Here is a 27,129-nt window from a genome sequence, read left to right on the forward strand (position 1 = left end):
CACACTTCACAGTTGGGTAAATCTCTCTAGCACTGAATGGGAGACTGACTTAGATTTATCTTTTGCAAAACTCCGTGATCGTGTTTTCACAATTTTCAAAAAGGGGAAGAAATGGAGCGAGAGCTGTAGTGTAGTGTTATAAATGTACATGCATAGAAGAATGAAAACATAAGACTGATAGGATGATAAGTGTGTTTGTGTGGATGGCCAGGATGGTCAGATGTCAGTCTGAGTGTGATGTGTGTTGTCAGTTGTTGCTGGAGCATCTGGAGTGTCTGGTGTCTCGTCACGAGCGTTCTCTGAGGATGACCGTAGTCAAGCGTCAGGCTCAGTCTCCCGCCGGCGTCTCCAGTGAGGTGGAGGTGCTCAAGGCACTCAAATCTCTCTTCGAGCACCACAAAGCCCTGGATGAGAAGGTAGTGTCCTCAGGAAGCTGGTGTGTGTGTGTGTGTGAGGTGTGCTTCATGTGTGCTGTGTGTGTGTTGTGATCAGGTGAGAGAGCGTCTGCGTGTGGCTCTGGAGAGATGCAGTATGCTGGAGGAGCAGCTCACCGCCGCTCATAAAGAGGTGAGCTCCTCACAGAACAGGCAGAGCTACAGTGATGTCAGCGATGGGTTAATGCTGGTCTGTCTCTGTCTCTGTAGCTGGTGTTCCTGAAGGAGCAGGGCAGTCTGAAGAGGGCGATGACCGATGGCTCAGCAGAAGTCAATCACAGCTCAGATGCAGCACCTAACACTAACGGCAAGGTAAACCTCACACGGATGAAACTGACACGCTCAGAGAAACATAAGAGTAATGTGTGTGTGTGTGTGTGTGTGTGTGTGTGTTTCCAGCAGCGCTTGTCAGACGTGTCTCTGGGTGCAGAGGAGGATTGTGGGAAGGACGTGGAGCTGCAGGAGGCTCTGGACAGACAGAGTAAGGAGCTCCTGCACATGAAGGAGCGTGTGGCGTCTCTGTGCAGCCGCGTCTCTGAGCTGGAGGAGGATCTGGACACGGCCCGGAAAGACCTCATCAAGTCTGAGGACATCAACAGCCGTCTGCAGAGAGACTTACGAGAGGTACGACAGGAGCACAGGAGTGCACTGAAGCAGTCTCTGACCGTTTGTCTGTCTCTGACCGTGTGTCTGTGGTCTCTCTCAGTCTCTGGCTCAGAAGGATGACATGGAGGAGAGGATCACTACGCTGGAGAAGCGCTACCTCGCGGCTCAGAGAGAAGCCACGTCTGTCCATGACCTCAACGACAAACTGGAGAACCAGATCGCCAACAAGGACTCGCTGGTCTGCCAGGTCTGCTCTACTTGTACAAAACAGAACACGGTCACTGTGTGCGGTTACATTTATTCACTCCTTCTCTAGAACAAACACAGCCTGAGCTGTTTCTGATTTAACATTTACCAGTCATCAGATTATCACTACTGATTTGCAACAGTGTGTGTGACACCTCTGTGTGTGTGTGTGTGTGTGTGCAGCTGGAGGACAGGAGTCGTGTGCTGCAGGAGCGTCTGGAGCTGGCGGAGCAGAAGCTGCAGCAGACGATGCGTAAGGCCGAGACGCTGCCGGAGGTGGAGGCAGAGCTGGCTCAGAGGGTCGTGGCCCTCACTAAGGTACGGCTCTCCCTCACGCACACACACACACACACACACACACACACACACTCTCATCCTGCTGTCAGCGGCTCATAATCCAGCTGTGATTCCAGTTATGCTGCTCTTTCTGTACTTGTCACGGTCATTTTCACAGTGTGCTGTGTGTTAAAGGAGTGTGACCTTGGCTTTATTTGAAGAATATGATTCCCAGAATACTGTCCTCTGATCGTTACAGTGTTTAGTTTCCTTTTAATTAGATTTCTATTCAATATTAATTTATTTGTGAAAAATAATTTCTCATCTAAAGTATAAGTTTGTTTATTTTAGACATTTTTTAAGAAATCTTTTAAATAATTTCAAATTTATTAAATATGAATTAAAATTGTAAAACATTATATTGGCTGTTGGCCTCCTGCTTTCCCAGGTCTCTGCACCGGCGGTCACGACTCTGAGTGTTTAGCTCACAGCGGGATTTATTTGGAAATGTTGTGCATTAGATGACGTAGAGTTTGTTTGTTGAGTGGAGTCATCAGTTTGCAGTAAAACCACGGGAACGTCCTCGAGAATATAAGGATCTGTGCACAGGAAAACACTTCTGAAAGCGTCTTCTGTGTGTGTGCAGTATTATTCATCAGAACATGATTCTCTCGCCTGATGACCTTTCTTCACCAGACTGCTGAAACCGTAAACTCTGCTAGCATCGGTCAGCTTCTGATTGAGCCACAGATGAAGCTGAGACCAGCTGTAGTGACCGATCAGATGAGAGAGATCATTATAACGGAGTGTGAATGTTCGGCTCTCGTGTGTGTGTGTGACGGTCAGACAGGCGGTCAGAGACTGAGAGTGTTCTAGTCGAGTATTTGAGTCAGAAGAATCAGTTCTGACTGTGATGTGAGCGCCACACTACAGCTGCTCTGTTTCAGCATCTTACTCTGGTAACAGCAGTGCAGGAACAGATGAATGAACGCTGATCTGCATCTGCTCTAGTCGTGTCAGTTGTGGAGCGAGTACTCGACTTGTGCTCATCCTGATTCCGGCTGATGGTGGTCATGTTCATGTCTGTCAGGAGTGCATCGCTCCCCCCGTATGAACACTACACCATTCTTCACTAGCATCACTTCACTAACTCCTGACGCTCGTGAGAGACGGGCTTGTTGTTCTGTGGCAGCATAATGAACCGCTCTGTCCTTCTCTTGGGTTTGTGCTGTAGTGTCTGATGTGTGTGTGTGTGTGTGTGTGTGTCTCGCAGGCGGAGGAGCGGCACGGGAACGTGGAGGAGCGTCTCAGACAGATGGAGGCTCAGCTGGAGGAGAAGCACCAGGAGCTGCTGAGGGTGAGAGATCTCCACACCTCGCTCAGTGTGTGAACACAGCAGCTGCTTTACTCTTCTGTGGTGTTTCAGGCTCGTCAGCGGGAGAAGATGAACGAAGAGCACAACAAGCGTCTGTCGGAGACCGTGGACAAACTGCTGTCTGAGTCCAACGAGAGACTGCAGCTTCACCTGAAGGAGCGCATGACGGCGCTGGAGGACAAGGTGCAGCTCACACACCTCTAGTGCTCCACACACACACACACACACCGCTGATCTGATCCTCACCTTATTACACACAGTCATCCTTCTGAATGAGTGTCTGCTCTCTCTCTGTGTGTGTGTGTGTGTGTGTGTGGCGCAGAACGCTCTGATCCGGGATCTGGAGCACACTAAGAAGCTGATAGAAGAGGCTCATCATGAGAAGGTGAGTGTGTGCCGCCCATCCGCTCGTGATGCGCTGTGATGTGTGTTTGCTGACGAGTGTTGGTCTGTGAGCGCAGGAGCAGCTGCTCATCCAGATCGAGACCATGAGGAGCGAACACGAGCGCGGACGCAGCCGGAGCAACTCTCTGCTGCATCATGGGTAACTGCAGGCCTCTCCCGAGACTCCTCCTCTTCCTGCTCTGCTCTACACTGATGATGTGTTTATATCCACAGGCGCTCTCACGCGAGCGGCACGCCGGACTTCAGGTTCCCAGTGTCCGTGTCGTCAGCGCTGGACAGTCACTACAGCAGCGCTCTGGTGCTCAGACGACCGCAGAAGGGACGAGTGTCTGCGCTGCGGGACGAGCCCCTGAAGGTGGACATCCCCACACACACTCACACACACTCACACACACACACACACACACACACACTCACACACACTCTCACACATACACTCACACACACTTGCTGTTTGTGACATGTGCTGTGTGTGTGTGTGTGAGACGTGCTGTGTTTGTGACATGTGCTGTGTGTGTGTGTGTGTGGTCAGGTGCAGACGCTGGACGAGCAGGAGTGGGACCGTCTGCAGCAGGCTAGTGTTCTGGCTAGCGTAGCTCATGCGTTCGAGAGTGATCTGGACGTGTCAGACGTGGAGGACGACAGAGAGACGGTCTTCAGCTCCATGGACCTGCTGTCTCCTGCTGGACAGGCAGACGCTCAGACGCTCGCCCTGATGCTGCAGGAGCAGCTGGACGCCATCAACAACGAGATCCGGTAACACCCTTCCCACAATCCCACAATAAATGTCATCTTTGATTAGAAACAGCGGTTCTTCCAGCAGTAGCTGCACTGATGCATCATCATGAGTGTGTTGTTCACAGGAAAGAAATGCACGTTTGATTATGAGACTCAGTTTGTGGTGTTGAAAATGTGATTGGCTGCTCAAAACCATTCTTCCTAATTACTGAGATGTCCGAGTCATGAAACGCTGATATATCCAGACGCTGTGTGTGTGTGTGTGTGTGTGTGCAGCATGATCCAGGAGGAGAAGGACAGCACTGCACTGAGAGCTGAGGAGATCGAGGGTCGTGTGGGCAGTGGAGATGATCTGGACAGCCGCTTCCGCTCCATCGCGTCCCTGCAGCCCTCCTTCCACAGCTCCTCTCCACCCGGATCCGGTCACTCCACGCCCCGCCGGCCCTCACACAGCCCCAGCAGAGAGCTGGACCGCATGGGGGTCATGACCCTGGTGAGCCTGTGTGTGTGTCTGTGTGTGTGTGTGTCGAGCATCGTGTAGTAATGTGTGTGTGTGTGTGTGTGTGTCGAGCATCGTGTAGTAATGTGTGTGTGTGTGTGTGTGTGTGTGTGTGTGTGTGTGTGTGTGTCGAGCATCGTGTAGTAATGTGTGTGTGTGTGTGTGTGGAGCGTCGTGTAGTAATGTGTGCGTGTGTGTGGAGCGTCGTGTAGTGTGTGTGTGTGTGTGTGTGTGTGGAGCGTCGTGTAGTAATTTGTGTGTGTGTGTGTGTCGAGTGTCGTGTAGTAATGTGTGTGTGTGTGGAGCGTCGTGTAGTAATGTGTGTGTGTGTGTGTGTGTGTGTGTGGAGCGTCGTATAGTAATGTGTGTGTGTGTGTGTGTGTGTGTGTGTGTGTGGAGCGTCGTATAGTAATGTGTGTGTGTGTGTGTGTGTGTGTGTGTCGAGCGTCGTGTAGTAATGTGTGTGTGTGTGTGTGTGTGTCGAGCGTTGTGTAGTGTGTGTGTGTGTGTGTGTGTGGAGCGTCGTGTAGTAATGTGTGTGTGTGTGTGTGTGGAGCGTCGTGTAGTAATGTGTGTGTGTGTGTGTGTGTGTGTGTGTGTGTGTGTGTGGAGCGTCGTATAGTAAAGTGTGTGTGTGTGCGTGTGTGTGCGTGTGTGTGTGTGTGTGTGTGTGTGTGTGTGTGTGGAGCGTCGTATAGTAATGTGTGTGTGTGTGTGTGTGTCGAGCGTCGTGTAGTAATGTGTGTGTGTGTGGAGCGTCGTGTAGTAATGTGTGTGTGTGTGTGTGTGTGTGTGTGTGTGTGTGTGTGTGTGTGTGTCCTGCAGGGGGTAGTGTTCAGCAGTCCTCTGCTGACCTGTGCTCCTGTGTTTGTGCAGGTATCACCCACACCTGACCGAATGATCGTGTGCTTTCCAAAAATAAAACACTTTGACTTTCTTTCTGCTGTGAGAGCTGTACAGGAAGTTTACTGAAGGACTTCCTGCTCCATTCCCTCGACAGGCCAGCGAGGAAATGAGCAATTAGACCAAACGCCCGTTTACTCTGGACTCCAGCTTCTTCCAGACTCGAGCTGGGATTCAGCAGCAGACGATTATAATAATGATCATTTATCATTCAGCACTAAACAAGAACAACAAGACCGTTAACAGACAACACACCGAACACTGACCGAACAAGCACAGCGCTTGAAGATGTTCATGTGTTTTCCATCAGAATCAAGTGACAGACAGATCATCAAACTCATGCGTCAGGAAGCACAGATAGAGAGCGTGGTTCACAGAAACAGCTGTGATTGGCTGCAGTCGCCCAGAGCTTCCACAAATGAAAACCTTTATTGCATTTAATAACACTTTTATTACATTTGTTTTGCCATAATAACGGCTTCATTCTGTTCTGTGTTTTAGCACACCTAATGTAGGTATATTTATAGATTTATATATTAATTTAAATGTATATTTAGATATTTAACAGAAGTAAATTTTGTAGGGTAGAATTTCACTGAAGTTCAAAAATGTGTTCGACAAAAAAGGTATGACGATAAATCATGATAAAATTAACTGTTAATATTACCATTACATCTTTTAATTCTCATTAAAACCGTATTAGATTACCGTGATTTGAACATCTGATTATAATTCAACCCTGTCCAGAATAAAGCAGCGTGTTCAGTAACGGTCACGATTCTTTTGGGTGAAACGGAGAAAAGCTGTGAGGTTTTAAAGAGTGAATTAATCAGATTAATATATTAATTAATTATATGAATGCACCTCTGAAGGTGACCGTCTTCAGAAACGATTCGATGGCATTTTATTTTCCTCTTCGCTCCATGTAAAGGCTAAAGGAACTGTTTTGTTCTCGGAGGTTACAGGAAACAGCTGTAGTTCATCTTTCCCATCAGCGCCACCTGCTGTCACAGAGTGGACTTACACAGACTTACATTCACATTCAGTCTGGACAGAAACAGGCTGAATTGACCCGCCCTGCTGTAAATGTTGACCGGTCGATGAAAAACAAGCTCATGTAGATTCTACACATTTAAACAATTCAGATAAGTTTTAAATGTTCTGTTTCTGCATCAGTTTAACCCTTCGGCATCACTGTCTGCTGCTGAATCACTGACGTCCAGAGTGAACAGTTCCTCTCTATCTGTGTGTGTGTGTGTGTGAGTGTGTGTGTCTCTCTCTCTCTGTGTGTGGTGTGTGTGTGTGTGTGTGTGTGAGTGTGTGTGTCTCTCTCTCTCTGTGTGTGGTGTGTGTGTGTGTGTGTGTGTGTGTGTGAGAGACGCATGTCCCTTTGCCATCTTAACTCCAGTGTAGATGCTCTCTGTTTGTGTGTCTCTCTCTCTCTCTCTCTCTCTCTCTCTCTCTCTCTGTGTGTGTGTCTCTCTCTCTGTGTGTGTGTGTTTGCGTGTCTCTAAATCATTCTCCTGCTAGGCTGCTGTTCAGCTGCTTCTGTGCTTGTATTTGAAATGCTGCTAACTTCCTGTTTCTTCTCTTTCTCCATTGCTTGCGCTTCAACAGCCTAGTGATTTGCGGAAGCACCGTAGGAAGGTAATCTAGAGAAACTGCGCAGCCGCATGTGTAACCCTCCTGTACATGCAGACGTCTGCGTCCCAGCACTGTATAAAACTGTATAAAAACTCAGGGGACGGACCGTCACACCATCAGACAGTGTTGTAGTTTAGTTTATCTGACCGCTGTCTCCTGTCTCTGAATGGACTGACCTTCTTCTGTGGAGCACACAAGATGTTTTATACTCGGCGTTCAGAAAACCCAACACTTCTTTTGCCCTCCACAGAAGAAAGTCTGTCAGACCGGATTGAAACGATGCCAGAACAAACACACTCACACTCACACTCACTCGTGTCTAGTTCATTCATATGTCAGTATGTCTTTATCTATTGTTCTGTACTTTACATTTCAGAAAGAAATACATCTTTTTAAAGGGAAAATTAAAAGTTCTGTCATTCCTAGTTCAGCCATGTTTTAGCTTTGTGTTTAATGCTACTGTTTAAAGTGTGTGTGTGTGTGTGTGTGTGTGTAGTGTGCTCAAGATGATAAAGCCTCCATCAGATGTGAGACGTCTCCTCCATCCACACCGTCCTCCAGGAGACTCCATAAAGGAGCGCTGCACACCTCCAGCCACGAGGACATCCGAGACGTGCGGGGGTCAGTCTCACACACACACACACACACACACACACACAGCATCTCAACCATAAGTTCATACAGGAGCAGAGATCTAACCTGAGTGAGTGTGTGTGTATCTCTTCTCTCTCTCTCTCTCTCTTTCTCTGTGCGTGTCTCTCTCTCTCTCTGTATGTGTGTGTGTGTGTGTGTGTGTGTGTCTCTATCTCTCTGTGTGTGTGTCCAGAGCCGGGCTGCAGGACGGAGCGGGCAGTAATCCCAGCAGCAGTAACAGCAGTCAGGACTCACTCAACAAAGGAGCCAAGAAGAAGGGCATCAAGTCCTCCATCGGTCGACTGTTTGCCAAGAAGGAGAAGAGCAGAGCCAGTCCGGGGGGGAAAGAGTGTCCTGGGCCAGGTGTGTGTCATCCACCCCTCAGCAGAGCTCACTTCCTCAGAGTCTGTCTCACTCTTTATGTTCTTCTCATCACTGCAATGAGTCGAGGAGGTTACCGTCCTGATGTAAATCAGCAGGATCTCAGTAATGACAACACTGAACCCTCTCATTATGCTGAGAACAGAGCCAAGATACAGAAGGGTTTTTAAATGATCACTTGTAATGCAGCAAAACACTTTAATAAGGTCATTAACTAGTTAATGTTGGTAAGTGCATTTAAGGGATAGCTCACCCAAAAATGAAAGTCATCATTTGCTCAACCCTGTGTAAGTTTATGTCTTCTGTTGATGGCCCTCACTTCCACTGTGTGGTTGTCCTTGCTGTGAAAGACAGGGGGAGCATTCTTCAAAATATCTTCTTCTGTGTTCAACAGAAAGAACAAACTCATACAGGTTTAGAGTGAGTAAACGATAACAGCCTTTTCATCTCTTAACTAACGGTGAGGAGAACATTTGTGACCTGATTTTTTCGTCTTTGTTAACATTAGTTATTAAAAATACAACTGTTTATTGTTAGTTCATCTCAGGTCCAGTAAACATTAAAAGATACACCTAGATTGTTACGATGTTGAAGTAAACTTTAAGAGTGATGAACGTTTTCGTATTCTTACTTATGTTCATAAAATTGCATAATTGCTATAACAATATCAAGGTTGAATGTGAATAATCTTGGATTTGGAGTAATGTGCAGGCATCTGAAATACTGAATATAGAAATATGAATGATCGTGCTCAAAATACAATTGATTGCATGTTTAATGGCAGTGCAGTAAAATAACTCCTCTTAATGAACTGGTAAAAACAGATATTTGGGGTTAGAGTGTCCCACTGCGATCATCATGTTTTATAAATAGTAGTTTAATAGTTTACACCTGTCTGGTGTTCACAAGAGACTGTGTACATGATGCTGTTCCTCCAGTACAAACCCAACTCTCAGCAGAACAGACCGCTGATGTGTGTGTGTGTGTGTGTGTGTGTGTGTGTGTGTGGAGCAGCGCTGGCAGGTACACCTGATGGAGGAGGCGCACCGGACGCCATGACGCTTGGGAAGATGAGCGGTCCAGCAGAGAAGAACCGGAAGCTGCAGAAGAAGTGAGTGACACATCAGTAGTGTTTGAAACAGGAAGTAGACTCACTGTCACGAGTAATGATGATGCTGTTTTAGTTTGGTCCCCCATGAAGTGTTGTTGTTAAACGTGTGTCATGACTCATGTCTGTCAGTGGCTCATCATGCGTGTGTTCCTCCTCTCTCCTCACACACTCTCTCCACGCATCACTCACAGCCCAAACTCAGGGTAAGTGTGCACAGACCGTCTGTCTCGGTGACGCTGGAGCGGGGAAGCGTGATCAGAGCACCTGCACGTCTCAGCTCTACTAACATCCTGCCCTTTACACACTGCATCTGCTCCTCTAGCGCTGGAGAACTCTAGATTGATGCTCGGGTTTATTCAGTGGTCAGCACTGCAGAATGAGGCACGTGGAACCAGAGAGTCACTCTTGTTTCCGTGAAGAGTGTTTGCTGTTTTACGCTGATCGCAGAGGACAGAAGTGAACGTGTTAGAAAGATGAGCGTATCTCCTAGAAGTACATGTGAGAGTTTGTGGACTTTCAACTGGTCAGAAATGGCAAGTGTGACCCAAACTGATGCTGCTTCATCTAATAACAGTCTTTCACATGGAAAAAGGCAGAATGCATGTTAAATGCTCCAGGATTAGTTGTATCCAGTGAAAATGATGTTGACAGGAATCGCTCACGTTCAGCAGTATGATAAATATAGTTCACGAAACGATGTTCTGAAAACACGATACTCAAGTTAAGTGATCAGCACACGTCTCACAACCTTTCATTGTTTGTCCATTCCACTGCTGTTTGAGCAAAGCTGCGATCTCTCATACGAGATGTAATATTGTAAATAATAGTTGATGTGTAATGTGACTGATGCTGGCAGCTGAAGGAAGAGGTTTTATCACGAAGGGATCTGGAGTGATCCTGTGCTCTTCAGTCCATCAGTATCCTGCAGAAACACCCGGCTCTAGTCTCTTCTGAGCTGATGGAGACTGGACACGAGTGTCCTCTGGTTCATGATCTTCTTCTGCTGAAGTGCATGATGGGTCTCAGAGCCTCGTTCAGGACCAGATGCTTCTCTTCTTTCTTCAGCATGACGTGATGCATGTTTATCTGCTTTCTTCTTTCCTCTTAATGCTTCAGTAGCTGCATAACATGATGTTATGCCAAAAGAATGAGATTTGGTGTTTGGTGTGCATTTGCTTTGCCTTTGAAAGGTGTCCTGCTTCTTTCTCTGCATTTTGACACTAAAAAACCATCGGTTTCCTAAAGTCTTGTTTAGAGAAGAATGAAGACAGTGTGTCTGTGAGGAATATTAGTCCCAGCATCTGCAAACACAGGTTCAGGATTCACCCTCTATCATGACCGAAAGAGAGAGTCCACTCATATATATATATATGCATGCATCATTTAGCATGTGGTGAACGTGTGACATGTGTCTCCATCTGTGTGTCCCCGTCTGTGTGTCCCCGTCTGTGTTTTCCCGTCTGTGTGACCCCGTCTGTGTGACCCCGTCTGTGTGACCCTGTCTGTGTGATATGTGTCCCCTTCTGTGTGATATGTGTCCCCTTCTGTGTGTCCCCTTCTGTGTGTCCCCTTCTGTGTGTCCCCTTCTGTGTGTCTCCTTCTGTGTGTCCCCGTCTGTGTGTCCCCGTCTGTGTGTGTGAACCCTTCTGTGTGTCCCCTTCTGTGTGTCCCCTTCTGTGTGACCCCGTCTGTGTGTCCCCGTCTGTGTGTCCCCGTCTGTGTGTCCCCGTCTGTGTGTGTGACCCCGTCTGTGTGTCCCCTTCTGTGTGACCCCGTCTGTGTGTCTCCTTTTGTGTGTCTCCGTCTGTGTGTCCCCTTCTGTGTGACCCCGTCTGTGTGACCCCTTCTGTGTGTCTCCTTTTGTGTGTCCCCGTCTGTGTGTCTCCATCTGTGTGTCTCCATCTGTGTGTCTCCATCTGTGTGTCTCCATCTGTGTGTCTCCGTCTGTGTGTGTCTCCGTCTGTGTGTGTCCCCGTCTGTGTGTGTCCCCGTCTGTGTGTCCCCGTCTGTGTGTCCCCGTCTGTGTGACCCCGTCTGTGTGACCCCGTCTGTGTGATGTGTGTCTCCTTCTGTGTGACCCCGTCTGTGTGTCTCCGTCTGTGTGACCCCGTCTGTGTGACCCCGTCTGTGTGACCCCGTCTGTGTGACCCCGTCTGTGTGTCTCCGTCTGTGTGACCCCGTCTCTGTGACCCCGTCTGTGTGTCCCCTTCTGTGTGTCTCCTTCTGTGTGACCCCGTCTGTGTGTCCCCGTCTGTGTGACCCCGTCTGTGTGTGTGACCCTGTCTGTGTGACTCCATTTGTCTGTGTGTCCCCGTCTGTGTGTCCCCGTCTGTGTGTGTGACCCTGTCTGTGTGACTCCATTTGTCTGTGTGTCCCCGTCTGTGTGTCCCCGTCTGTGTGTGTGTCCCCGTCTGTGTGTGTCCCCGTCTGTGTGTGTGTCCCCGTCTGTGTGTGTGACCCTGTCTGTGTGTGTGACCCTGTCTGTGTGACTCCATTTGTCTGTGTCCCCGTCTGTGTGTCCCCGTCTGTGTGTCCCTGTCTGTGTGTGTGACCCTGTCTGTGTGACTCCATTTGTCTGTGTGTCCCCGTCTGTGTGTCCCCGTCTGTGTGTGTCACCCTGTCTGTGTGACTCCATTTGTCTGTGTCCCTGTCTGTGTGTCCCCGTCTGTGTGTCCCCGTCTGTGTGTGTGACCCTGTCTGTGTGTCTCCGTCTGTGTGACCCCGTCTGTGTGACGTGTGACCCCGTCTGTGTGTGTCTCCTTCTGTGTGACCCCGTCTGTGTGTCCCCTTCTGTGTGACCCCGTCTGTGTGTGTGACCCTGTCTGTGTGTCTCCGTCTGTGTGTCCCCGTCTGTGTGTGTGACCCTGTCTGTGTGTCTCCGTCTGTGTGACCCCGTCTGTGTGACCCTGTCTGTGTGATATGTGTCCCCTTCTGTGTGATATGTGTCCCCTTCTGTGTGTCCCCTTCTGTGTGTCCCCTTCTGTGTGTCCCCTTCTGTGTGTCCCCTTCTGTGTGTCCCCGTCTGTGTGTCCCCGTCTGTGTGTCCCCGTCTGTGTGTCCCCGTCTGTGTGTCCCCGTCTGTGTGTGTGTCCCCGTCTGTGTGTGTGACCCCTTCTGTGTGTCCCCTTCTGTGTGTCCCCTTCTGTGTGACCCCGTCTGTGTGTCCCCGTCTGTGTGTCCCCGTCTGTGTGACCCCGTCTGTGTGACCCCTTCTGTGTGTCTCCTTTTGTGTGTCCCCGTCTGTGTGTCCCCTTCTGTGTGACCCCGTCTGTGTGACCCCTTCTGTGTGTCTCCTTTTGTGTGTCCCCGTCTGTGTGTCTCCATCTGTGTGTCTCCATCTGTGTGTGTGACCCCGTCTGTGTGTCCCCGTCTGTGTGTGTCCCCGTCTGTGTGTGTCCCCGTCTGTGTGTGTCCCCGTCTGTGTGTCCCCGTCTGTGTGTCCCCGTCTGTGTGTCCCCGTCTGTGTGACCCCGTCTGTGTGATGTGTGTCTCCTTCTGTGTGACCCCGTCTGTGTGTCTCCGTCTGTGTGTCTCCGTCTGTGTGACCCCGTCTGTGTGACCCCGTCTGTGTGTCTCCGTCTGTGTGACCACGTCTGTGTGTCTCCGTCTGTGTGACCCCGTCTCTGTGACCCCGTCTCTGTGACCCCGTCTGTGTGTCCCCTTCTGTGTGTCTCCTTCTGTGTGACCCCGTCTGTGTGTCCCCGTCTGTGTGTCTCCGTCTGTGTGACCCCGTCTGTGTGTGTGACCCTGTCTGTGTGACTCCATTTGTCTGTGTGTCCCCGTCTGTGTGTCCCCGTCTGTGTGTCCCTGTCTGTGTGTGTGACCCTGTCTGTGTGACTCCATTTGTCTGTGTGTCCCCGTCTGTGTGTCCCCGTCTGTGTGTCCCCGTCTGTGTGTGTCACCCTGTCTGTGTGACTCCATTTGTCTGTGTCCCTGTCTGTGTGTCCCCGTCTGTGTGTCCCCGTCTGTGTGTGTGACCCTGTCTGTGTGTCTCCGTCTGTGTGACCCCGTCTGTGTGACGTGTGACCCCGTCTGTGTGTGTCTCCTTCTGTGTGACCCCGTCTGTGTGTCCCCTTCTGTGTGACCCCGTCTGTGTGTGTGACCCTGTCTGTGTGTCTCCGTCTGTGTGTCCCCGTCTGTGTGTGTGACCCTGTCTGTGTGTCTCCGTCTGTGTGACCCCGTCTGTGTGACCCTGTCCGTCTGTGTGACCCCGTCTGTGTGACGTGTGACCCCGTCTGTGTGTGTCTCCTTCTGTGTGTCCCCTTCTGTGTGTCCCCTTCTGTGTGACCCCGTCTGTGTGTCCCCGTCTGTGTGTCTCCGTCTGTGTGACCCCGTCTGTGTGACTGACCCTGTCTGTGTGACTCCATTTGTCTGTGTGTCCCCGTCTGTGTGTCCCCGTCTGTGTGTGTGACCCTGTCTGTGTGTCTCCGTCTGTGTGACCCCGTCTGTGTGACGTGTGACCCCGTCTGTGTGTGTCTCCTTCTGTGTGTCCCCTTCTGTGTGACCCCGTCTGTGTGTCCCCGTCTGTGTGTCTCCGTCTGTGTGACTGACCCTGTCTGTGTGACTCCATTTGTCTGTGTGTCCCCGTCTGTGTGTGTGACTCCATTTGTCTGTGTGTGTGACCCTGTCTGTGTGACTCCATTTGTCTGTGTGTCTCCGTCTGTGTGTGTGACCCTGTCTGTGTGTGTGACCCTGTCTGTGTGACTCCATTTGTCTGTGTGTCCCCGTCTGTGTGTCCCCATCTGTGTGTGTGACCCTGTCTGTGTGACTCCATTTGTCTGTGTCCCCGTCTGTGTGTCCCCGTCTGTGTGTCCCCGTCTGTGTGTCCCCGTCTGTGTGTCTCCATCTGTGTGACCCCGTCTGTGTGTCTCCGTCTGTGTGACCCCGTCTGTGTGACGTGTGACCCCGTCTGTGTGACGTGTGTCCCCGTCTGTGTGTCCCCGTCTGTGTGTGTGACCCTGTCTGTGTGTGTGACCCTGTCTGTGTGACTCCATTTGTCTGTGTGTCCCCGTCTGTGTGTCCCCATCTGTGTGTGTGACCCTGTCTGTGTGACTCCATTTGTCTGTGTCCCCGTCTGTGTGTCCCCGTCTGTGTGTCCCCGTCTGTGTGTCCCCGTCTGTGTGTCTCCGTCCGTGTGTCTCCGTCTGTGTGACCCCGTCTGTGTGTCTCCGTCTGTGTGACCCCGTCTGTGTGACGTGTGACCCTGTCTGTGTGACCCCGTCTGTGTGACGTGTGTCCCCGTCTGTGTGTCCCCGTCTGTGTGTGTGACCCTGTCTGTGTGACTCCATTTGTCTGTGTGTCCCCGTCTGTGTGTCTCCGTCTGTGTGTCTCCGTCTGTGTGACCCCGTCTGTGTGACCCCGTCTGTGTGTCCCCGTCTGTGTGTGTGACCCTGTCTGTGTGTGTGACCCTGTCTGTGTGACTCCATTTGTCTGTGTGTCCCCGTCTGTGTGTCCCCGTCTGTGTGTGTGACCCTGTCTGTGTGTGTGACCCTGTCTGTGTGACTCCATTTGTCTGTGTGTCCCCGTCTGTGTGTCCCCGTCTGTGTGTCCCCGTCTGTGTGTCCCCGTCTGTGTGTCTCGGTCTGTGTGACCCCGTCTGTGTGATGTGTGACCCCGTCTGTGTGTGTCCCCGTCTGTGTGTCTCCTTCTGTGTCATGTGTGACCCCCTCTGTGTGTCTCCTTCTGTGTGATGTGTGACCCCGTCTGTGTGTCCCTGTCTGTGTGACCCCGTCTGTGTTCTGCTCTCATTCTAACATGTGTGGACCGTGAGCGTGCTCTTTGCACATGCATGTGCTGTGTGTTTTCAGACACGAGCTACTGGAGGAGGCGTGTCGTCAGGGTCTGCCCTTCGCTCAGTGGGACGGTCCCACGGTGGTGGTGTGGTTGGAGGTACAGACACATCTACACCTGTATCACATCTGGGCTGCAGCACGCCGTCCTCACTGTTGTTGTGTTCTGCAGCTGTGGGTGGGGATGCCGGCGTGGTACGTAGCGGCGTGCCGTGCTAACGTGAAGAGCGGAGCCATCATGTCTGCTCTGTCCGACACCGAGATCCAGCGTGAGATTGGCATCAGCAACCCTCTTCACCGCCTCAAACTACGCCTCGCCATCCAGGAGATCATGTCCCTCACCAGCCCCTCGGTGCCACCCACCTCCAGAACGGTAGGAGACACCCTACATAACCCTAAATATACCAGCGTCCGCTTCCTGCGACACTGGGAGAATCTGTTCTCAGATCAGTCTAGAAAACAAGCCTCACACTAAAGGGCTCGTTCACCCAGAAATGAAGGTTCTGTCGTTAACTCTCCCTCATGTGACTCAAACCCGTGAGACCTTCCTCCAGAGACCGCAGCACAGGGACACCGAGAGCAGAACTTGTTGAAAATAGTTAGTTAGTTTTGTTTGGGTAGCACTTTATTTTAAGGTGTCCTTGTTACATGTACTAACTATTATAATAACAGTTAACTATGGTAGTAATTACATGGTAGTAATCCTAATCATATAGTGAGCAGGTGTAGTTCAATAATATTACTCCGTGTTTTTAAGTATAGTTACATTGTAACAAGGACACCTTAGATGAACATTGAGACCGACTGCGTATATTAAGCACACATAATGCACAGATCTAATATAACTTCACACATCAGGGGTCTTTCCTCAACAGATGTGTGTGTGTGTTAATACTGTGTGAATATTAATCGGTGTGTGTGTGTATTTGAATCGCTAGACGAGGGCTTAATGAACTCAAAATGATCCTGTGTGCTCTGGGACACGGGTCACACATCTTGATTTGTGTTCTGAAGATGGAGAAGGTCTCAGGTTTGAGTGACGTGAGGACGAGTGAATCATTAGAGCTGCACAGTTACTCAAGATAACCCGAGATCCTGACGTCAGTCAGACTACAGTCATCTGCTGATGGTGACGCTGTGGTCCGGTGATTCAGAGCGACTCTTCACACTAAATGATTCACATGGACAGCTCTTTAACGTGTGTTTGGGAACACAACATGATCCAAACATCTTCACACACCTGTGATCAGAAACATTATCGGTGGAAGAGAAGCTTTAGGGGCTTCCAGCAAACTCTTATTTAAGCCCTAAAGGCTTCTCAATATTAGTGTTTTTTTAACTCATGATGTAATTCAGTTCAGATGAGCTTTATTGACTTGACTGTGGAGCAGCACAATGTTGTACAGTTATACAGGCATGTAGATCATTTAAGAGAAAAAAACTAATTCATGGCCATGTTGTACATATATTATCACATGACACACGCACAACACAAAAACAGTAGTAAATACAGGGTAAATATCTACCGAGAGCATTGCTGGAGAACAGGGGTTTGTTAGGAGGACACACTTCCTTTCTCTCCTAAAATATAAGGGAGTGTGGCTCGCTCGCTGGAATTCAGGCACAGTCTGAGATATTTGAGTAAAATAAGTGTCTGTGTTATCGATGATGTGTTTTTCTCTCTGTGCATGCCTCACTCATTAACCCCTGATGGGATGTCTGTGATCACTTTACTAATGTTCCTGCAGCTCACTAACACTCTTCTGCTCTCCTAATGTCTTCTGTCACTCACGGATGTCTGTAGTGTTCTGGGAATGTCTGGCTCACACACGAGGAGATGGAGAGTCTGGCCACCACGCCGCTCACGGTCAGTCACGCTAACGCTAACGCTAATGTGTGTTTGTGCTTCGCTGCTGGCTGTAGTCGTCTGCATGCAGCGCGGTGATGATTTACTGTGTCACGTTCTGTTTCTGTTCCTCTACTGAGTCTCCTCTCGCTCCACATGCTAACATGCTAACACCAGGAGGACGAGGAGGCCAGCTGGGCACAGGTTTGAACCTCTGTCTCTCTCTCATCTCTGCTGGAGAACACATAATCTGTGTGGAGCTCGTCCAGGTCACGATTCACTTCACCATCAGACCCAAACAGCTCATGCAAGTTAAGATGCTTCGCACGAGTCTGAGATGTGACCTGGACGTGCTCTCGACCAGTTTCATGACAAGTTCTTCATGTAATAATACATTTGCTGGTCTTCATCTTTGAAATCCATGTGTTTGTGGATCACACTGATGATGGTTTAACTCGAGCTCTTTCTCTAATCTACTGTGGTTATGATCTGAGTAATGAACTCCGTGCTAAGGTTGTTGGGAGAGTAGTGTTGGTCTCGAGTTGACTGGACGTGTGTGTGTGTGTGTGTGGCCCCTCAGACTCTGGCCTACGGGGACATGAACCACGAGTGGATCGGTAACGCCTGGCTGCCCAGCCTCGGTCTGCCTCAGTACCGCAGCTACTTCATGGAGTCGCTGGTGGACGCTCGTATGCTGGATCATCTGACCAAAAAAGACCTGCGCGGTCAGCTGAAGATGGTGGACAGCTTCCACAGGTCAGTCCTGAGCAACAAACACTGTCTGGCTCCAGAAGGACTTTCCCCGTCGGTTCAGATATTAGATTGAGTTTAGGCCCTGAACTGAAGCAGCCAGTCTGGTTATTTTGTAGCTACAAGGTGTGTAGGTAATGTGCACACATTCACCTCGTCCAGAACACACACAACCTGACACACATCTTCACGTGTGAATGTGAAGCTGCAGCATTACAGTTAATAACTATTCTCTCCAGCCCGAGGTGTGAGACACTGTTCACGATGAAGGTCACATCAGTGTTTAAGAGATGAATCTAACAGAAAAGTTCATTTAGAAATCTTATGGTCATTCTTAAGTTTAAAGTGAGAGAAGCTCTAACCGAATCCTAATCAGCAGTGCAGTTCAGTTAGACGCTGTTTGAGCTGCTGGTTACTCCTTCAGACCCGCAGTGCTTCATGGGAGAGTGGTTCCTGTGGTGTGTGAATCACTTCCTCTGTGTGTGTGTGTGTGTGTGTGTGTGTGTGTGTGTGTCCCTCTGCAGGAACAGTTTTCAGTGTGGTGTGATGTGTTTGAGACGGCTGAACTACGACAGGAAAGAGCTGGAGCGCAGGCGTGACGAGTCCCAGGTGGAGGTCAAAGGTGAGCATGTTGGTGTGTGTGAGTGTGTGTGTGAGTGAGTGTGTGCTGACGCTGCTGCTGCTGCTGCAGATGTGCTGGTGTGGACGAACGAGCGTGTGGTCAGCTGGGTCCAGGCCATCGGACTGAAGGAGTATGCTGGGAATCTTCTGGAGAGCGGCGTTCATGGAGCGCTCCTCGCTCTGGACGAGTCCTTCGACCACAACGCCTTGGCGCTGCTGCTGCAGATCCCTACACAGTGCACACAGGTGTGACACACACACACACACACACACACACAAGCTATTTAAAACACTTCATCTTGATCAGAAGAGGCTGGGCAATGTTGCAAACATATCATACTAATTTTTAACCAATTACTCTATTTTAAAAACCAAGCTTTTCAATGTAACAAAATATAAAATAAAAAAGAGCGGCAGGCATTTAGGCCAAAACGGGCGAAGATAAAAATCTGTTTTTATGATAATGGCAAAGATCAGTGGTGGACGAAGTACTCAAATCAAGTACTTGAGTAAAAGTACAGATACGTATAGTAAAATATTACTCCAGTAAAAGTAAAAGTACTCCTTTTTCAATTTTACTCAAGTGAAAGTACAAAAGTACTCAATTTTTTATGTACTTAAGTAAAAAAGTACTGAAAGATAGATGTTTGCAATTTTATATAGGCTACTTAATTTAATTTTACATTAGCACATTTTTTATAATCCTACTGCTCAAAATACCTGGGATTTGTTTTCCAAAATAAGCACTATATGGAGTCAAGATATATTTTTGTTGTTGATATGGACTACGCTTACGAGAGTAATGTTCACTGTGAAGCTTACACTGTGATTTTGAAATAAATAATTATATAATGATTTTTTCCTTCTCAAACCTTGTCTGTGGTGTAAAAACACCTCTGGCCAAACGGGGTGCATCTCTTCCCCTCTTTGATAATTAATGTAGTTACTGTGTTCTGAACATCACATCCTTACTTTTCTCCCCAGATGTACAGTAATATATATATATATATATATATATATATATATATATATATATATATATATATATATATATATATATATATATATATATATAGGTGGTTGAAGAAAAATATTTGATCCTTTTTTTATAAAATTACCTAAAGTTAGCACCAGCAAGCTTGTTAGCTAGACAGTTAGCATCAGCTAACAATATTTATTTATTTTCAGTACGGTTATGAATAAACATTCATGTATGTCTACTCGTCTAGTTAATCCAAACAATATACGTTACTGTTGATAAACAATATAAAAACAGACGTCACATAGGACATGGTAGCATTTTAATAAAACTTTTAATATTATATTATAATATTATTTTATATAATCTGTGTTTGTTTAATGTTTTTTTAACCTAAAACACAGAGACGCTGATTGATGTGTCTGCATCGTCTGCACTCGAGCATTAGTGGGCTTAAATAGATCACTCTTTACAACGGATTTAGTTCCCAAACAACTGACAATTTTGACTTAAATATGATTTTCAGTTACAATAATTAATCCTAAATTTCGACATTAATAACTTACTTTAGCAACATCAGACGCACGCGCGCTCACAAGATCTCCCGGTTCTTACTTCTGGTGACTCGCACTAAGGTTCATTTGAATCAGTGAGTGGTCGACTCCAGAACAGCTGCAATCGGATCAGTCTAATTCGTAAACGAATCGTTTGGTGTGATTCGCGATCCGATTTAAAAGTTTATTTTGAAATGACTCGTTCATGATGAATCAGACACAACTTCTGCGTGTCGGAGCACGTGATATATTATAGGGAGTAACGATATGTTTTATGAAATGTAGTGAAGTTAAAAGTACGATTTTATGCTTTGGAATGTAGTGAAGTAAAAGTAAAAGTTGCTTAAAATAAAACTACTCCAGTAAAGTACAGATACTTGAAAAATGTACTATAATACAGTAACGAAGTAAAGCTACTCCGTTACTGTCCACCACTGGCAAAGATACACAATACAAATACACATAACATACTAATAAAACAAGGTGTATCTAGCAGTAGCACTCAAGAAACTGAATCAGTGGAGTTTCCTTGATTCCTCACTCATGAGTGTGTCAGTGTAGTTCTGTGATGCTGTGTGGAGGTGCAGTAAGTGTGTGTGTGTGTGTGTGTGTGTGTGTGCAGGCGAGGGCGTTGCTGGAGCACGAGTACAGCCGTCTGTTAGCCGCAGGAACAGAGAGGAGACTCGAGGAGGTGAGTTCAGTCCGCTCCATCAGCCGGCTGTATCAGATCTGAGCGCTTCACATCACAGCCGTGTCTCCGCAGGACGACGAGAAGAACTTCCGCCGCGCTCCGTCCTGGAGGAAGAAGTTCAGGCCCAAAGACGTGCGTGGAATGAGTGTGAGCTCTGCCGACACACTGCCTGCTAGCTTCAGGGTGAGCGCTGCAGACGCCGCCTCCACCGCCCTGATGACCAAGAAACCCCAGCTGGACGGTACGAGTCAACGGCCACTGCCTGTCAGCATCTGATCACTATCTGTGTGTGAGAGAGAGAGTGAGTGAGAGTGTGTGTGTGTGTGTGAGTGAGAGACTGTGAGAGTGTTTGAGTGAGAGACTGTGAGAGTGTTTGTGTGTGAGTGTGAGTGAGTGCGTGTATGAGTGCGCGTGAGTGAGTGTGAGAGTGTGAGTGCGTGCGTACGTGAGTGAGTGAGAGTGTGTGTGTGAGAGAGAGAGCGTGAGTGCGTGTGAGAGTGAGTGCGCACGTGTGTGTGAGAGTGCGTGAGTGAGTGAGAGTGAGTGAGGGAGTGAGTGAGTGTGAGAGTTAGGGCTGGGCGATATATACAAAAAAAGATATCTCGATATTGTCAACATTTTTACGATATTCGATATATATCTCGATATGTGTCCATTTGCATTTAAATAATTAAAATAAAAATATTCAGATAAAACAAAAACAAAAAAACTATTTAGATTAAACAGCTTATTTAAACAGTTAAAAAAATCTAGACCAAGAGATCACTTACTGCTTTTTATTAAATGAACACATGTAGGCCTATATGTAACTGAAGCAGTGCAAATTAAGTACAGAAAGTGCATTCTGTCAGCTTTTTAGTGCATGCAATTCACAATTTATACTATGCAACTGGGATAAGTATTTTTCTTTTCTTTTTTCTTTTTTTTTTTACAAGTTTTTAAGCTAAGAACACAAGTCTGTCAACTGTCTGCGGTTTTAAGAGAAGCTCTGTGGCATGAAACTATGTTCCTACTGACATTAAAAACCCTCTTAGATGGGGAGCTAGTTGCTGAAGCACATAGCTATTTCTTATATATAAATATATATAAATGAATACCAAAGACTTTTGCATTCTCTCTGTCTATTATGGAAACTGGTAAACATATCAGTGAAATTCCCCAATAGTAATTCCAATTGGCCATAGCCTATGTTTCTCTATTCAAACATCAGCGGTCGAGTAAGTGCATTTATTTTGCGATCACAAATGCAAACAATACAGTTGAGATCTCACGACAGAACACAGACCGGCTGAACGACGCTTTCATTAGATCGCTCAATTCCAGCTTGTTAGTGTTTTCAGATTATCGTCGGCAGCTCTTCTGCAATGAGGAGTGAGCACGTGTAAATGGTTGCCAGATTGCTTCAAATAAGCAAACACCGGGCAGAAAATGTATCCTTGTAAGAGTGGAGCTGTGATTCAGAGATTTAAACTCTTGTTATCTGGCAACCGCTATCATTAAGCTCTCGTAGTAGAGGGGCGTAGAGCAGTCAGCAGTTACAGTTTCCTTTTTTGGACATTCGTTGGGCGTTCTTTTGGGAAAGTATGCTTGAATTTGAAATATTCCCGATATATTTAAATTTTACATCGTCTTCAAAATTATTCCGATACTATCACTTATATTCGATATATCGCCCAGCCCTAGTGAGAGTGTGTGTGTGTGAGTGAGAGATTGAGTGTGTGTGAGACTGTGTGTAAGTGAGTGTGTGTGTGCGTGAGTGAGTGTGTGCAAGAGTGCGTGTGTTAGATTGAGTGAGTGCATGAGAAAGTGTGTGCGTGAGTGAGTGCCTGCGTGTGAGTGCATGTGAGAATGAGTGTGCGTGTGTGTGAGTGAGGGAGTGCATGAGATTGAGTGTGTGTGTGTGTGTGTGTGTGTGAGTGAGAGATTGAGTGTGTGAGACTGTGTGTAAGTGAGTGTGAGAGTGAGTGTGTGTGAGTGATAGGGCTGGGACAACGCGTTAAGGTCATCGATGACGTCGACGCAAAATATGCGCATCGATTCGTCGACCTGTTTTTATTTCTCTAAAAAATGTTTGCAAAAGTTTACCCTATGTGCGCTGAATATACGCGATGGCCAGATCAACATTCTGTCCGTTATATAACCAATCCAGGGGTTTTTCTGCATTGATTTTTTTTTTTGTCGGCTGTCAAAGCCTTATTTGATCGGTGAGTGAATGACTGCTGCGCCTGAGAGTACGAGAGAGAGAGCCCCGGCTGTGCGCACGCACTCACAGTCTTCAAACAACACGAGCGCTTCTTGCTCTCTCTCTCCCTTGTGCATATTAATCAAAATCACTAGACACGATAGAAAAAGGGCAAAACACCAAAGTTTCACGCGCACTCACAGTCTTCAAACTACACAAGCGCTGTCGATCTCTCTCTCTCTCTCCCTCGTGCATATTAATCAAAATCACTAGACACGATAGAAAAAGGGCAAAACACCAAAGTTTCACGTGGAGCATTTTGAGTTTTTTTTTTTCTTTCTCCATGATAGGCTGCTGACTCCCACTGTAAATTTTTTTTTTTTTTTTTTGCGAGTGTGTGTGTGAGAGTGTGGGAGGGAGTGCGTGCGTGAGTGAGTGTGTGTGAGTGAGAGTGCGTGTGACAGGGCGCGTGTGAGTGCCTGCGTGAGAGTGAGTTAGTGCGTGTGAGTGAGTGTGTGTGTGTGTGTGAGAGTGTGGGAGGGAGTGCGTGCGTGAGTGAGTGAGAGTGCGTGTAAGTGTGTGTGAGTGCGTGTGAGAGTGTGAGAGTGAGTGAGTGTGTGTGAGTGAGAGTGTGTGTGTGTGTGAGAGTGAGTGAGTGTGACAGGGCGCGTGTGAGTGCCTGCGTGAGAGTGAGTTAGTGCGTGTGAGCGAGTGTGTGTGTGTGTGTGAGAGTGCGTGCGTGCGAGAGTGAGTGAGAGTGCGTGGGTTAGTGAGGTGAGTGCGTGTGTGTGTGTGAGAGTGTGTGCGTGGGTTAGTGAGGTGAGTGAGTGCATGTGTCTGTGTGTGTGAGAGTGAGCGAGCGTGTGTGTGTGTGTTTGTCACTAATGTGTGTGTTGTGGTGCTGCAGGAAGCGTGAGTGCTCAGCGTCTGGATTCGGCTGCTGTCAGAACTTACTCCTGCTGATGGTGAGTCTCCGTGATCACTCAAACACTTATAATGACGTGACACAGATATGTGATGGGGGCAGGGCATTTATCAGTTTAACAATAAACTTTACTATCCAAACTGAGTCTGACATCAGTGCACTGAGCAGTAAGGTTGAAGTTTATTTCACTTCAGAACATTCATTCATGGATTAGTGCTACTGTCTTCACACACAGACGAAACATACAAGAGAAGTGTGACAGAATATAGGTGAGCGCGGGGCACAAAGTAACGCAGAGTTAGTTGTGACACATTTATTTTACCATAGTAAAATGTAATTTCTGCTATTATTTTAATGTCCGATCTGTTATTTACTATTTGTAACACTGCGTTACAATGTGCTATAATATGAGATTAGCGATGTAATTGTCAATGTTTAATGTTTAGAAATTATTCAAGACAAAGCATTTCTGCTGGTTTGTGTCCGTCCCAAGCATGGGTGCAGTGTGTTCATTGTCAAACTACAAAATCAATTATTTTTAATTCATAAAAAAACATCAGTATTTTATTTGACTGTATATATATATATATATTAACAAAATATTTGAGTCTGTCTTGTATATTTTTTTAATGCGATCAGATAAGATATTAAGCTGTCATATGGTCATGTTATAATGTGCTCTCAGATGTCACATTTAACTTCCATTTTCTGAGGGTAAAATTGAAACGTATGCACTGTATGAAACAAAGCAACATATTTGTACTAGACAAGTGTAAAATTACTGTGGATAAAAATATAGTCTGAACCCTATGTGGATTTACACAAACTGAGAAAGTCATGAAGTGTTACTTTGTTCCCAGCTCTCCCCTACTGCTATAAATAAATACAATATAAAGTCACGTCTCGCGCACTTCAATGCCCTTTGAATGTAATGCGTACGATCCCTTGGAACTGGAGTCATGGCAGAATGTCATGTGAAGTTCACTTCGCAGGGCACTTACAGTCAAATAGGACGACGCTTAAATGCTGCCTCCTCACTGAAGCGAAAGTGTTGACTGGTGTCACTATCTCATGAACACACCTGAGGATCTCCTCCAAACTCAGGGGATCCCTTCAGCTCTAGGATCCCTCTCGAACACCACCCTGTGTGCGGCGGTAGCCCCCGGGATCATCAGATCGGTCAGCGCTGGACCGTGAGTTTAACCGTCCCTAACCCCTGAACCCTGGGATCTATCGATGCGGAGGTGGTCTCATTCCTCTAGATGTACACTTGATGTGTGTTCGAGAGGGTTCCTTGAGCTGAAGGGATTCCCGAATTACAGAGATTACATAGATATGGCCATTCAGTCTCAGTGGTTTTCCATAGACTTGAGCTTTGAAGCGTTTAATCCAGGTCGCCAAAGCAAACAATGGAGCTAACACACTAAGTAATTACACCATTTCAAGCATTTTATCTGCATTATATGTTCTGAAAAAAAAAAAAGTTAATATTGGCGGCGTATTTGTCAATACCGATATATCGGCGACAGTCACATATCTGTCGCCGATATATCGGTGTGTTTATCTAACTATAAACACAATTGTAAATAAAGAATGGAATTGGTTTTATTCTTAGTGATAAAACCAATTTGATACCAGTGGATTCTCACTGGTATCTGTACCGATTTACCGAATACTGAAATTTTGGTACCGTGACAACACTACACATCACTATTACTGCTGTTAATAGTGATAAAACAGGACATAAAGAGTTAAAGAACATCACTGAAGCCTGTCCCTGAGATATTTCAGGAACAGCACTGAGGAAAAGATTTTAACTTCTTTAAGAATATGCATGTGTCTCTCCCTACCTCGTACTTCCTGTCCCTGTGTGTGTGTGTGTCCTGTCCCTGTGTGTGTGTGTGTCCTGTCCCTGTGTGTGTGTGTCTGTGTGTGTGTGTGTCCTGTCCGTGTGTGTGTGTGTGTGTGTGTGTGTCGGTGACGTGGTGTGTGTGTGTGTTCCCGCAGGTGCAGCAGAAGCGGTCGATCCCCGTCAGGCTGCAGGTTCAGAGGAGGATCTTTCTCCGTCAGACTCACATCCTCTGTTCGTGTAAACCGAGGGACCTTCACTAATTTAGCAGTGTCTCATATCAACTTTTGCTTGATTTTATTTGGTCACCTTTTAATTCTCTCGCCCTAATCCAGTTCAACTCTTTTAGCTGTAATTTATGTATCACGAGTCCAAAGCCTGTACATTTCCATCTGTAGACATAATCTAATTTTTATTATTCTCTATGAGTATTTTTATCAGCTGCTTATTCCTTTTGTGTAACTTCATCTGGCTAAAAGACCTCGGTGTGGTTTATCTTAACTTTGCTCTTCTCTTCATCAGTTTTCTCCTGTTGATTGTGAGAAAGTGGTCTGAATCAATGGTGTGGTGTGAATATCAGGGTTGGAACGTGTTTTATATCCTCTGATACCAAATCAAACCCTTGGATAAGCCATAATTTATAATAATTATGAGGGCTATTTTGAATACATCTTTCTACAGATGTGATGTTGATGCCAGGTTTTTCTAGCATCTGTTTGACTTAAAGTCGCTGTTTATCCATTCCCTGGTGCTGCGTTAGATGTGTGTGTGTGTGTGTGTGTGAGAGAGAGAGAGAGAGAGAGAGAGAGAGAGAGAGAGACTGAGAGTGTGTGTGTGTGTGTGTGAGAGAGAGAGAGACTGAGTGTGTGTGTGTGTGTGTGTGAGAGAGAGAGAGACTGAGAGTGTGTGTGTGTGTGTGTGTGTGTGAGAGAGAGACAGAAAGAGAGAGAGACTGAGTGTGTGTGTGTGTTTCTCTCAGATGGACCAATCCTCCGGTGGCCTGACCGCTCGATCCCTGTGTGTGTGTGTGTGTATCGTATCACTGTAATGAAGCCTTATATTTCTAGCCCAGTCCTGTTGTTTTCAGAGACCTTTTTAATATGTCTGTATCAGCCTTTTATGTAGGAAGTAAATTGTAATTTTTGGATGATATCAGAAGCACAGGCTGGAATCATATCCCAGTCGCTGTTTTTTTTCTTTTCTTTTTTTTACATTTAGTCACTTATGTACAATTAAAGTTATGTTACTATCTTTTCATTGTCCTTTATTTAAATACATCTTCTGGTCCTGTAATAGAAATAATGTACAGTCTAAGTACTTATGAACTATCTTTATCACAGTATTATTTATTGCTTTCATTTCAATAAAATACTGAAACTTATTTTCCACTGCCAATAAAAATGTCTTTAAGAACAGATGATTTTCCTCAATCTTATTCACTATATTCATGTTAATTAGTTGTATGATTAGTTTATTTTAATTGCATGATCTTCTGCTCTTCATCTTTTATTTGTTTTAATTATTCTGCCTGCATTACAAACTTTTTTGTATTATTAGTGTAAAATATACTCTAATAAAAAAAACATTCCGAGTGAAGCCAACGACCCAGAAAGCAGACTTCTGATTGGCTGCAGCTGGTTTCCTGATGGTTAATTAAGCTGATTACAGAGAGGCTGAGGGTCATTGATCAGC

The 27,129-nt window shown here is 46.9% G+C and overlaps 1 protein-coding gene across 9 annotated transcripts in view; it reads left to right on the forward strand.

The window, feature by feature from the left end:
* ppfia1 (PTPRF interacting protein alpha 1) overlaps positions 1-26,852 on the forward strand; it is a 31,969-nt gene extending 5,117 nt beyond the window's left edge. The window contains exons 4-31 of one of the 9 annotated variants that reach the window (XM_052530765.1): positions 252-416; positions 493-567; positions 645-746; positions 837-1,058; positions 1,141-1,287; positions 1,470-1,604; positions 2,836-2,919; positions 2,989-3,120; positions 3,260-3,322; positions 3,399-3,481; positions 3,556-3,697; positions 3,875-4,098; positions 4,357-4,573; positions 7,100-7,129; positions 7,623-7,747; positions 7,953-8,122; positions 9,155-9,251; positions 15,059-15,140; positions 15,213-15,413; positions 16,845-16,907; positions 17,064-17,090; positions 17,467-17,642; positions 18,161-18,258; positions 18,328-18,503; positions 20,413-20,481; positions 20,554-20,722; positions 23,571-23,628; positions 25,596-26,852. In XM_052530765.1, the coding sequence (XP_052386725.1) occupies positions 252-416; positions 493-567; positions 645-746; positions 837-1,058; positions 1,141-1,287; positions 1,470-1,604; positions 2,836-2,919; positions 2,989-3,120; positions 3,260-3,322; positions 3,399-3,481; positions 3,556-3,697; positions 3,875-4,098; positions 4,357-4,573; positions 7,100-7,129; positions 7,623-7,747; positions 7,953-8,122; positions 9,155-9,251; positions 15,059-15,140; positions 15,213-15,413; positions 16,845-16,907; positions 17,064-17,090; positions 17,467-17,642; positions 18,161-18,258; positions 18,328-18,503; positions 20,413-20,481; positions 20,554-20,722; positions 23,571-23,626 (3,330 nt within the window). In that variant the 3' untranslated portion in view covers positions 23,627-23,628; positions 25,596-26,852. Of the gene's footprint in view, positions 1-251; positions 417-492; positions 568-644; positions 747-833; positions 1,059-1,140; positions 1,288-1,469; positions 1,605-2,835; positions 2,920-2,988; positions 3,121-3,259; positions 3,323-3,398; positions 3,482-3,555; positions 3,698-3,874; positions 4,099-4,356; positions 4,574-7,099; positions 7,130-7,622; positions 7,748-7,952; positions 8,123-9,154; positions 9,252-15,058; positions 15,141-15,212; positions 15,414-16,844; positions 16,908-17,063; positions 17,091-17,466; positions 17,643-18,160; positions 18,259-18,327; positions 18,504-20,412; positions 20,482-20,553; positions 20,723-23,570; positions 23,629-25,595 lie in introns of all 9 variants that reach the window. The other 8 variants (XM_052530764.1, XM_052530766.1, XM_052530767.1 and 5 more) reach the window with 8 other exon arrangements.
* Positions 26,853-27,129: the final 277 nt, after the last annotated feature.

This window comes from Carassius gibelio, chromosome A18 (assembly GCF_023724105.1).
Source record: "Carassius gibelio isolate Cgi1373 ecotype wild population from Czech Republic chromosome A18, carGib1.2-hapl.c, whole genome shotgun sequence".
NCBI lineage: Eukaryota > Metazoa > Chordata > Actinopteri > Cypriniformes > Cyprinidae > Carassius > Carassius gibelio.